Source organism: Acartia tonsa, chromosome 7, assembly GCF_053477335.1.
Source record: "Acartia tonsa isolate MP-2025a chromosome 7, ASM5347733v1, whole genome shotgun sequence".
In the NCBI taxonomy this organism is placed as follows: domain Eukaryota; kingdom Metazoa; phylum Arthropoda; class Copepoda; order Calanoida; family Acartiidae; genus Acartia; species Acartia tonsa.
The window spans coordinates 23,725,225-23,738,484 of record NC_137266.1 but is presented as its reverse complement, the minus strand read 5'-3'; the positions used below and the strand labels follow the sequence as shown (position 1 = coordinate 23,738,484).

General features: G+C 30.9%; 1 protein-coding gene across 1 annotated transcript in view; it reads right to left on the bottom strand.

Annotated features, from left to right (window-relative positions):
- Positions 1-12,898, bottom strand: part of LOC145324214 (limbic system-associated membrane protein-like) — a 38,672-nt gene extending 25,774 nt beyond the window's left edge. Inside the window, exons 1-5 of the mRNA XM_080166839.1 lie at positions 12,733-12,898; positions 9,656-9,759; positions 8,967-9,024; positions 6,878-6,925; positions 6,507-6,573 (exon numbers count right to left, since the gene is read on the bottom strand). Of these exons, the coding sequence (XP_080022965.1) occupies positions 6,507-6,573; positions 6,878-6,925; positions 8,967-9,024; positions 9,656-9,759; positions 12,733-12,775 (320 nt within the window). The 5' untranslated portion in view covers positions 12,776-12,898. The remainder of the gene's footprint in view (positions 1-6,506; positions 6,574-6,877; positions 6,926-8,966; positions 9,025-9,655; positions 9,760-12,732) is intronic.
- Between the last annotated feature and the right edge of the window lie 362 nt (positions 12,899-13,260).

Sequence of the window (13,260 nt, the reverse complement as noted above, 5' to 3'; positions counted from 1 at the left end):
TTTTTGTTATTTCTTGGGGGGGGGGGGGAGGGGGAGAGGTCAAAACTCAAAATCATATATATCAATCGTCATATAGGGGATTTATTTTTTTTTTTGGGGGGGGGGGTTAACTTATAAAGCCTAGGTGTCATGTTATCTTCCCCTTCCCCCACCCTCATTTTGGTCAACCCTTCTTAAATAGGGAAGGGGGGGGGATGGGTCAAAACTCAAAATCATATATATCAATCGTCATATAGGGGATTTTATTTTTTTTTGGGGGGGGGGGTTAACTTATAAAGCCTAGGTGTCATGTTATCTTCCCCTTCCCCCACCCTCATTTTGGAACTAACAAGGATTTTTTATAACTTCTTCTTCCATAAAAGCGGATATTAACACTTAAAGATTCAGGGCAAAATTGTAAGTTAATTTTTTTGGAAGACTCTAATTAACCGACCCTAATTATAGAAAATTATAGAAAAGCTTTGCTTTTAAAATGCAGTGTAAGTTACAGTAATTAACCGATCCTAATTATAGAAAATTATAGAAAAGCTTTGCTTTTAAAATGCAGTGTAAGTTAAAGTAAGTAAATGAAAGTAAAATTAGTGACAGACGGACGATATTTGATCTTTGGGTCAGCCACGGTGTTCGTACAAAAATGTTTAAATAAAAAGAAACATATTGAATAGCAATGTTTAAATATAACAAAAAACACAATGATTTACTTTTATTTATGTAGAAAAATAAGACAAAATTTTAAAAACTTGAGTATTTGGTATATTATATAAAGAGCTAATTTTCATTATTGGTGCATCATTGTAAACCCTCCCCCCCCCCCAAGCCGCGGGAATTCATTAAGAATAGATAGAATAGGAGGAGAATTATGAATATATATAATATTAAATAAATTTCCTATTTTAATTTTGATAAGACAATGGCTGATAAATTGGTGTAGGCATTTAGGATATTTTCAATTCTAATCAAATAATAATAAGAAAGAATTTCAATGTCTGTGGAAAGCTGTTTATGATAATGAATAGTTATATTATTATATTTAGAGATGAGAGGGGAATTAAATTTATCCTCAAATGTCCTATCCTCCTATCCTATCCCAACGCAACGCCAACCCCTTTCCCTCTATGGTAAAGCGAAATATGATACGGATAAATACTACCCCCCCCCCCCTACTTTCTTTCATGTGTGTTTACTGTTTTACATTAAAATTAACAGGATGTCTGTTTGTCCGTAGTTGTACTTAAAATATATTAAATGTATAATTAATAGATAAATAGCTAATTTTCATCATTTATGCATCATTGTAAAACAACCCCCCCCCCCTCGCCGGAATTCATTAAGAATATGATATCCTGGACCGGCTTTGTAAAGTCACAGGACACGTATGATATCTATGTTTATAGCCCCCCCCCCCCCCCAAGGAGTGGAATAAATAAAGTATAGCCGTTTCCTAGTTTAATTTTGATAAGACAATGGCTGATAAATTGGTGTATTAAAGGATGCAAACTTTTTTATTTTAATATCCGTGGAAAATTATGGAAAATGCAGCGGATATTAATTGGTTTCAAAGCCATACTAGAAAAGCTTTTCTTTCATTCAGGGTTCGCCAGCCATAGTCTCTGTGGCTTTTCATATTGAAAAAAAGGCAAACAACAAGTCAAGTCATGACTAACTTTTAAAATCATTGGAAGAAACATTCAAAAAAAATACACTTAATTAAAGAAAAAAGTTACACTTACATGACAACATACAATGGCCGATAAATGATGAGACACAGTCTTGCCCCATCTGTAGATAAAATTAGAGGTTGAAAAGTTTAGACACTGAACTAAATGAACAAACCAATCAAAATTCAATAAAAGTCCCTAAGATCTAAAGCCAACGAAAACATAATTAACAAGGATGACAACATCCATAAAAGCACTGAAACGGTAGGACAAAAAGACATTAACACTTGTATAGTGTCAGAACTGAATAATCAGAATATAAATGTATAAGAGTCGAAGCAAAATTGAACGGAATAAGGAAAAATAGATTATATTTATTTCAGTACTTACGAGATTTAGTGAATATACATCAAAAATATATTCACCAAACCTTATTCTAATTTAGCGGGTTTTGAAATATTAAAACATATTTTTTAATATTTGTTGACCAGCTGAGAAGGTAACAAGATATTACCCTCTGTTAATATATATTAGTATATTCAGATTTTCAATTTAAATATTCCCCTTCTATGTGTTAGGAAATATACAGAAAGGTGTGAAGTTTGGACTTCCGGGGTACATGGGATATTAAGAAATTTTAATATATTTACGGGAAAATAATATTTACAAAATATTGATAAACAGTAATATTTCACTACGAAATCACCCTAGTTTTGATTTATTTAATATTTTTCAAGAAATATTCAAACTTCAAATATGATTGGTTTACCCTTTCAGTGTATGTGATTATAATAATCGATTGTCTATCTACATAGGTATATTGTATATTTTCTTTTTTTGTACGGAGGAAGGGGAATTTGAGCTGTTAATTACACGTTCCCCCAAAGTTTAATAATAAAATCTGGCTTAAGAACTTTGGTGACTTTTTTTTTGCATTCTGATTGGATATGGTTAAGGTTATTAAGATGAGAGTCAACAACTGAACGTAATCTACAGAAGGGGTAACTCTATGTACCATCAATGGGGATGTACCAATTTCTATTTTCACGGATTTTATATTCTTGTTAATTGACAATTAATAGGTTACATCAAATATTAATTTAGCGTACGGATTTCATGCAGGTTTAAGGTCGGTAAAATGATATATATGACATACCTACTAAAATAAAAATAATTTTAGGTAAGGAGTAAAAAACATATAATATTGATTAAAACACTATCTACACCAAGGAACCTCACCTGAACCTGTCATAAGCTTCACTGTAAAGGATGCCTTTTTTGATTCAGCGGTTATCAAAATCTTACAAGCGATACAAAACGCACAGAGACAGACAATTACTTTAATGTAAGGATAAACCAAATATTCTGACACATTGCTTTGAAATTTATAACTACCTCACAAGAACGTCCAAGGGGGAGGGGAGGTAAAGTGGTGATTACCCCCTTACAAAGGAATTTAGAAGAAAAAAAAATATTTAACAAACCTCCCCCCCCCCCGCATATAAAATATACCCTAACTTTTAATAGGGGATATCTACCAACCAAAACAATTTTGGAGGGGATAATTACTCTAGCCCTCCCCCCACCAAAAAAAATAATTCCTGTAGAATTTTTTTAGGAGCGCTTCGCGCGCCTTTTTACCACCCCCCAAAATGAAAAAGCTTGGATGTTCATACAGACTCTAGTTATAGAGTAATTGTTAACATATTACATAATTTAATTAAAAGAATTTTAAAAGTCAATGCCATTAAGTTTCTTTTTATATTCAATTAACATTTCAACGAACAAAATTTCTATTATTTCTAATAAGTACTTTATTAAAAGACTGCAAATGTGAGAATTATGCATAATTATGTTTTATTTATCGAAGATTATTCTAATCGACAAATTATTTACTAGAATCAGGAATATATTGTATTTGTATCGACAAAAAAGTAAAATATGTATATCTAGTCGAAATATGAACATATAAGTACAATATAAAATAGAACGATGTCTTTCCCTCTTTATGAAGATTATTATATCTTTAACCGCTGGACCGATTAGGATCTTCTTTTAGGTTTTTTTTTATTGGGACACCCTACCCCCCCCCCCACCCCCCTCCTACCATTTCTAACAAATAAAAACCAATTTCTGTGAGATGGAAAAGTTTCTGAAATAGTTGCATTAATGGGACATTCAAAATAATTTTCTTGAAAATCTAATAATATGCAGTTATTATTCTATACTTTGATTTTATCTCTTCTATTCCTGATTAATACATACATAGTACATATATACATAAAAATAAAGCTGCTTATTTCTTATCACACCTTATGCAGGAAACCAATTTATACGTATTTTTCATTTCTATATACATAAAACTAGCTGCTTTACCCCACAGAGGCCTCTAGAGTGAATGGGTGTAAACCATCAAATTTTATATTTAAAAATACTAGTACAAAATCGAGGGGGGGGGGGTGGGAGGAGGGTTCCAGGGTGAGTGCTCTAAGAAGCGAAGTGGTACCCTCCAAAATTCTAATTGAAAAAAAATTTCTAGAAAATTTCACTTCAGTGTTCATAAGATGCAATTTACAAAAATATATTATACGTTTAGTATACAACTAGCGGCTTCGCCCCTAGCCTCTAGGGGCTTTGACCCAAGAGGTGATCAAAATTTTTTTTAGCGAAATTCGTAAAAGGACCAAGGAAATCTTCAAAAAAAAAAAAAAAAAAAAAATGGGGGGATGATTTTTTTGTTTTTTGGGGGGTTGGGGGTGTCCCACCCCCCAAGAAAATAGCCTAAAACCACCACAGGACCAGTAGGTATATTCCCTGAAGAGTAAAATCCAATCGGTTCAGTGGTTACTGAGATCTTAAGGGACGGACAGACAGACGGACAGACAGACAGACAGACAGACGGACGGACATACATCATTCTACTTTGTATTATAGATAACTTTGTTATTTTTATTCAGCTAGATATTAGCAAAACTTTTGACTGTATATCCAATATAATACGATGTTGAAACACAAAACAAGTTTTTTGCTTAGTATAAAATTGTGATATGTAAGAAAATTGATGAAATAATTTTCGTTTTCTTTCAAAGATGGTTTGTAAAATTATAATCGGCCATAGTGTAACCGTATTATAAAATTTTTATATCACTTAACGCTGATAAAACCTTTTATAATTATAAACTCCTTTTTTGAAATTAAAAGAAAGAATTTTCAAAATATTTTTTATCAATCCTATAGTCAAATATCCAATTATAATTTTAATATCCCACCTCAAGATAATTGAATGCAAAGGTCTAAGTAAGCTTTGTTACGGATAATCTATTATCTCTCTAAACATTTATTTCCTGTTCAGCTATTCTATAATTGGCCTTTGTATGATAAAACAGAAGAAAATAGACTTAACATTAAAAATAACTCAAATTTCCTAATTTTTTGCGTAAACTAGCGACTAGCTCTAAAATATTATCTGGGGGCCTTTTGGGGGCGTTTTTGAAAAAAATATTGGAGGTACCCTCCCCCAAAGTAAACAATCTTTGAGCTAAAAAAAATCTCCACTGTGAATGAGAGCCATATCGGTAGAGCAATTAGGAAGATCTTACATAAAAAAGACACATATAAACGCACACCCCTGTTATTTAAGGAAAACATATTATTTTTATATTTTTTTTATTTTCATTGCTGTGCTACTTGTGGAAAAAACTGTCCTTGTAAATTATAAAGAATGTTACTCAAATACGAGTGGTCTTGGATGATTATACAATAGGCATTCTGATAAATCAAACGTAAATAGCTACCAGCCTACAAATAAATTGATTACATATACCCTGTAGACCAAGAATATACACACGCAAAAAAAGTACATACAAGGAAAAATAGCCACAAAATTTTACTAAATTTTTAGTTTTAAAAATATCTGTTGCTAATTTTAGAACAACCTTTCTGTTAAAACCTTTTGTAGAAGCTAAATCAGACCATAGCTAATTCTTTAAATTATACTTGCAGCTGCGCTCCAAACATCTAGGAGAGGCCGGGTTAAGTGAGGTAAATAGCCTAAAACCATCCCATGATAGTTATAAAGCTTCCCTTATAAGTAAAACAAATTCAGACGAATATATTATGATATCTTTTGCTACAGTCAGAAAAACCTTATTGGATAATTACATTTAAATATAAATTAATTAATAGTTTATCTAAAGAAAGTAAAAGTATGTAAAGAAGCATGTATAATTAAAGGTCAAACTTAATTGCAACTTGTTGTTAGATAATAAACTAGCAGCTACGCCTCTCGTGACAAGTTTGAGGGGTGTTTAAACTTTTCTTTAAATTCTAGGGTGATTTCTCTTGGAAGGGGTACTCTCAAAAATAGTTATAAATCGTTCCAGGAACTATAAGAAGCTACATTGTATAGGATAACAATAATATTAAAATAACAGCATTATAGGGAAAAAAGAAGTTTAAAAAGGCATTCTCTTAGATAGATTTATTGTAAAAAAGCAATCAAAACGACGATGCAATTTTTAAAAAAAGAGTGTGATGCATACATTTGCAACTTTTAGAGAAGCTGTACTACAAAGATAAAACATGAAAAGTGCATTTTAACATTGTATTTTCTATACATAATTAATGTATTAATTAAATATTCTTTTAAAACAATCTCTTGATATTATTTCATTAAAAAATCTTATGTTTTTATGCATTTCTTTATAAGTGAAACGTTATAAAGGTTCATAATTTTTTTTTAAGTTCTAGAATATTCATCAAAAAAATAGTACCCCATATTATTTATAGTGGATACGCTTTAAAAGTTAACAAGTACACATATATTAATGAGTGTTAATTTATGTTTACCTCAATGTTATTTCACTTCCATTGTGATTATGAATAAGTCTTTCCTCGTTATACACTTTTACAGGACCTACAAATAAATTATAATATTTTTGGACATCACAAAATTTCCCTCGAAGTGCCTTGTCGAGCTCAAGAATTAGATAATTGTGGCTAGTTTTTGTTTTGTTTGTTTATTACTTTATGTAAGGTTAGCTTAGGTTATATTGGTTAAGCACAAGTCAAACCCCTTTATTTTCCATATACTGACATGTAATTAAAGGATATGATACTTTATTTTAATATTGATATGAAACGTAACTTAAAAAAGAAATCTTTTAGAGAGTAGGTCAATCTTACAACATATTACTTTCTGATGAATGATATTTTTGTACCTGCTGTTAGCAGTCTGTCCCCTGTTGTCCATGTTATAACATCGTTACCTTTTAATAAAAAAAAACAACTTGATTTTTTCCTCAAATAATATCCATTCATTCTATAATTTTTTTTTTCCTTAAGTCCCTATAGTATCTAAACAGTTTCTCAATTTTAATGTTTCATTTTCTATGCAGCTTCTATCTCATTATCTCCTCAATCTCATGGAATGGTCCTTCATTTACTTTCCTTCTAATTTATTAACCCTCTTACATACAAACAATATTTTAAAAACTTGCTTTCAAAAAATATACTTATGATAAACTAGAAAGTTTCTAAACCCCGAACCACTTCATTATGCAATCTACATTTTCCTGGATATTTTGTCTTAATTGAAAAAAAGAAATTCTATCCCTATCACTTTAGAGGACAGCTGCCGACCCCCAGTCTTATGGATGAAGCTAAATACATGTAAAAAATAAAAATTTGCCTGAAAAGTATACAAAAATGTTTTTTGATGTGTTAAAATAATCCATTTTAAAATCTTGATTTTGAGGATGATGGCCTTTGAGATGCTCTTACTGGTGGTGATGGTGAGCTAAATGTTATCAAAGTGCATGCCTTTGAAGAAAACTTATATATTGAACTATGATCCAATTTTTGTAGTCATAGCAGCCTCCAGCCAAGCAATATTAAAAAAGAAAAAAATTGCAATTTTAATTACTAAAATTCATAAAGTAAATAATTTAGTTTTTAGATAATGGTTATATTTCATGTCGAGAGGCTCCACTGGAGGCTGCAATGACTACAAAAAATGGTACATAGGTTAATAGACAAGTTGTTGTAATGGTCATGTACTTAGATAACATTCAGCTCACCTTCACCACCAATAGGAGCATCTTAAAGGCCATCATCCTCAAAATCAAGATTTTAAAATGGATTTTTTTAACACATCAAAAAACATTTTTGTATACTTTTCAGGGTAATTTTTATATTTAACATGTATTTAGCTTCATCCATAAGACTGGGGGTCAGCAGCTGTCTTCTAAAGTGATAAGGATAGAATTTCTTTTTTTCAATTATTTCTTATTTAGAAAAATCATTAAAATCTACCTGAAACTGTTTTTCATTATAATTAATGCATAAATCCCTTAAAAAATTGTTATTTTATCAGAATCATTTTTTAAAAGTGGAGAAAACTGCAAAACAAACGTTTTCTCGTTGATTTTCTTTTAATTTGCAAAATGACGTGGATCGGTAAAAAATAAAAAAAATATAGATTTTGATTGAAATATAAGCATTTTACTTTAGAAAGAATCTTTTTCTTTTATCATACGTGTTGCTTTAACAAATAGAAACAATGCACTGTAAAGCTGTACACTTATGGACTACCGTAGACAAAATATCCAGGAAAATGTAGATTGCATAATAAAGTGGTTCGGGGTTTAGTTGTAAAAAATACCAAAATAGCCCCAGATCTTCCCTTCTGTTAAGAGATCTTTTGGAACACACAGATACACACAATTCTTTAGTCTTTTAACAATTTTTGGTTTGTTATTGCTGAGCTATTAACATATAATTTTCTAGTTTATTACAATAATAGACAAAAATATAAAATACTAGCTTGCGCCCTTAGCATCTAGGGACTCAGTATTCAAAGGCCGAGGATAGAAAAAAACATTCCAAGACTTAAATAGTTGTAAATAAAACAGCGTAAAACCATCACAGGACCAAAGAGGAGCTTGCCTAAAAAAGAGAACCCAATCGGTTCAGTAGAATTGAAATCGTAAGCTACAGAAAAAAAAACTTCTGTATATTAGGAACTAGCGGCTACGCCCCCTAGAAGCCTCTAGGGGCACTGGTAGGAGGGGGAAAAGTTGACTGTATCCAATTTTAAATTTGAGTTTCAAAAGAATTTTAAAAAATATTTTTGGGGGGAGGGGGGTGTAAAACCCCCCCAAAAAATAGCTAAAAACCTTCCAAGGACCTATAAGAAGCTTTACTGTAAATGAGAACAATATCGGTTCAGCGGTTAGCGAGATCCTTTGGGACAGACAAAAAACATTTACTACTTTATATATTAGGAAGGAATAGGAATATGATATTTACCTAAATTTGCAACATAACATGGTAAAGTAACTTCACCACCTATTCTCACTCGAAATGTCTAAAAATAAATCATATTTAACAAACAAAAAGAGAGTAATTATTTTTGTTAATTTCTAATAAAGACAACCAATCATTTATTTGCACGACCTCTGTCTGGAAGTCCAAAGTGCATGCTGTAGAGATGATCCTATATTTGACTGAGACATTTTTTTCTACTCTAACAATTTATGTAGCACATCTAACATAGCAGCAGTAGGTTGAATTTTACACAATGGTTATGACGCTTTTAGAAGATATCTCCTAACAATCGACAAGCTTGTGCTATACGTGATACAATCTCAGGTTTCTAAAACATGCTACAGTTTTTGCTTTATTATATGTAATTAAATACAACTTGACCTTAAAATCACGTTTGATAACTTAATTGGCATTAAAGAATTGAACTAAAAATAACAATTTTACAATGGTGTAAAGTGTAATGGTTTGGATGAAAGGTGCTTTCCCTCAAAGCTCCTATCGGGCACAGACACCACCCAATATTTTTGAAAAATACTTAGCTTTCCAATATAATCAGCCTAACCTTATTTAAAATAAAACACAAACACACAAAATACTACATCCAGCCTTTAATAAGGGGTTAATTGCTCATCAGACACTTTTATGGAAACAGCCAAAATATAATAACTTACCTCTGTATTGGATAAAAAATAAGATTTTTCATGATTATTATTTTGATTGTTTGTATAGATATGTCCAGAGTCTTGGGGCCAGTAGCTCAACCCAACATCTATACCTGAAAAATAAATCAATTATTCTTATATAAAGGCAACATAATGTGTGTCTGTTTGTAAGATATCGTTAGCCGCCAAACCGATATGGTTCTCCTTTACAGTGTAGCTTCTTATAAGTCTAGAGAAGATTTACAACTTTTTGAATGAGGGTAATGTCGCAATCTCAGGAGAAAGTGCCTTTAAAAAATCTCCTCGAGGCAAGGGGCGCAGTCACTGGTGACATTTAAAGTAGTAACATTGGTTTGTCTGTCCGGGAATAGTCCCTTTCGTAACATAGCCCCATGTGGGGCGATTCGTCGTTTTTTAAAAATGGCTTTTTATAGGTTATTCTAAGTTAGGTTAGGTTATATTGGGTTAGGTGATTGCCCCACAGGGTTAGGTAATTGGCCTCGCAGGGTTAGAGCCCCCCGCAGGGGCTAGAAATAGGAGAAAAGCTACTGTGAAAAATACGAACAATCGCGCCATAAGGTACGATGTTACGAAAGGGACTATACCCGTCTGTCCGTTATGCCTAACAGTAAATGACAATGCGATACTTAAGAACATAATTGTCCTTGTTTATAAAAAAGAACCTCCCTACCTATGCTTCAATTGTTAAATGTTTCATGTAAATTACCATTAGTAAAAAGTATGGACTATTGAAAAGGTAAAGTTTGACCACTAATCATCGATATACGGTAATTGACAACAATTCTTTTAGACTTTAGAGTAAATTAGTTTAAATATAATGAAATAAACATACATTTTAAACTCATTCTATTTATTTATATCGATTTAATAACATTATAACAAGAGAATAACAATTTAAAGATTATTGTTTTAAAGCCAATTAAGGTTTTCTGATAATAGACAATCAAAGAAAACTTAAAGATAATATATTTTTTGAAAATTTGAATAAAACATTAAAAAGAATTTTAAAAGTATATGACAAAGAGTAGAATAATATCATGTCTATTTAAATATGTACCAGACATAAAAGTTTATCCATTGGACAGACAGACAAATGCTTAAAGATTAGCTAAACATGATTGCGATGTCCTTGTTTTAAGTATCCTTAAACTTTTTGATTGTCAACCAATACATGCATTTAACTAAATATGATCGATATATAAAATAGAATAATTGTAGTGTATAATTGATAAAAAGGGTTGAATTAGAAAAAGTTTATTGAAAAAGTCCCGGGTCATTAATTAACCTATCAGCTTATTGTTTTAATTCTTTTTATTATAAAGTTGGTAAATTTTTGTGAAATCTAAATTTTAAATTATAATGTACAATAATATTCGTTTGTATGTATGCCTGTCCCTCAAAATCTCGGTGACTTATAAACAAGACTTTATTTGAAAATTGCATTTTTTTGTCTTATGTAAATAAATTGCTTGGCCACCAACCTTTTAATTTTAATGCCCCTAGAGGCTAATTGCGAAGCGACTAGTTTCTTTGATTAATAAGTCAAAAATACTAATAAAATAAATTATTCATTGTATTTTGTATAAGTGAATACCTAGTTAATACCAATAGGCTTTATTTGAATGATTGGATATAATCGCCCTTTGTGATCTATGCATATTTAGTTCTTACGCTTTAATCTTATGGTTTTTGCAAATTTGTTTTCAAAAAAGATAATTGTTCAAAACTTGATTTTTTTTCGATCTTGATTATAGACTACAATATATGTCATTCTATTAAGGACAAATTTGCTTTACAAATGAGTAGCAACAAAGCTACCTAACCTATGGCCTACAAAGAATATAAAATCTAGACTGTAAAGTCCAAAATTTTCTAACCATACTCAGAATTATTTATAAAAATAAAATAGCTTACAACCATCTAAGGACCTATAATAATCTTCATTGTAATTATCGGTTCAGTGTTTAGCGAGATCCTTCGCTACAGACAAAATAATATAATAGGAAGGATACTTTGTCTGACCATTGTATTACAGGACATTAACCAATCGGCTGCGCTTAAAAAATATGAAAATTTATTTTGATTTTTGTTCTATTGTCATAACAATTCCTTACAAAATAATTTCTGGGAAAATTATAAAAAAAATGACAATGTACAACCCAATTAAAAACATTAAATAAGACACAGTGATTTAAATATCAACAATTAATAAATGATTAATTGGAATATGGCTACTTGGGGCATAATTTTAGTACAACAAAACAAGGATGAATCATAGCCATGGAAAGGAAAGCATGCTAAGTTTATAAATAGTTTAAATATAAAATGTTTAATTTGGTTATGAAATGGTTGGCTAATACAAGGTTAAGAAACCCTGCTATACTAGGGATAGGGTCTCAGGTGCAATAATAAATTTATAAGTATATATGTGTAATCCAGACACAGTGACCCTTTTCGTCTGCTAGCAAATTGCTTTTTATTCTTTGAAGGCACCCGGCTGTGTTTACATTTCAGAAACGAACAATTTTAAAGACCCAAAACAAATTCGGGACAGGGTCCTTGCCCTTATTAGAGAGTTCAAACCTCCTCTATTTTTTATTTTAATGGTGTAATTAGTGTATACAATGATACAATTTCAATGATACCTTTCAAAATGTAAAAAAAATTGAATTACAGAAAAGCTTTGTCATTGAAAAAAATTAAAAGTATGAATTAACCTTGTATTCAATATTTAAACTGATTTTATAGTACAGCGAAGCCACTCTTTCATAATATAAAAGTAACAAGCTGTCTATCTGTCTTTATGTACCGAAAAATATCTCTGACCGCTGAACGGATATGGTTCTTCTTTACCATGCTGCTTCTAAGGTCCTTGGAGGGTTTAAGACTATTTTGTGAATGGCCACCAACAACCTCCCAATAAAAATTGCCTCTAGAAAAGAATGACCCAGACTCAAAGTTGTTTTTACTTTTAAAAAAACTTAAATTGAATATGTGGCAGTCTACATTAAGTTACTATAGATTTATATCCAAAATTGTTAACAATTGTGCTGCAAATAACTTACCAAAGAGAGAAATAAGCAGTAGCTGAATCCAAAGTCGCTTCATGGCGGTATTGTCGTCACAAAATTAGTTTAATTAAATCATCTCACATTCACTGGTTCTTTATTTTAGTTTATTTTGTGCTCACTAGATGTCATTTTTTTCATTCATTTTATTTTCATAATTCTAGAATTATTGATAGCAAAATATTAGTCGGAAAAAACAACCAAAATTGACCTATTATATAAAACAGTAAGATTATTTTTGTCTGAAGCTAAAAATATCGGAAGATTCTAGTTCTTATCTAGGGTTAACCTGGCAGCACCTTATTAACATTACTATTATTTTTATTCAAATCACCCCTTTTTGGAAGTTTAAGAATATGAAGTTTACCTTTACTTTAAACATATACATTAAAAAACTGCATCTTTCTTGTTTGATGACGGTTTAAAAAAAACTGCTAATTGATATTATTCAAAAGTATATGTTTCTGGCCATTTCTGCGCTACCTATGGATATAATTGTTTTTATTACATATTAACTAATCCCTT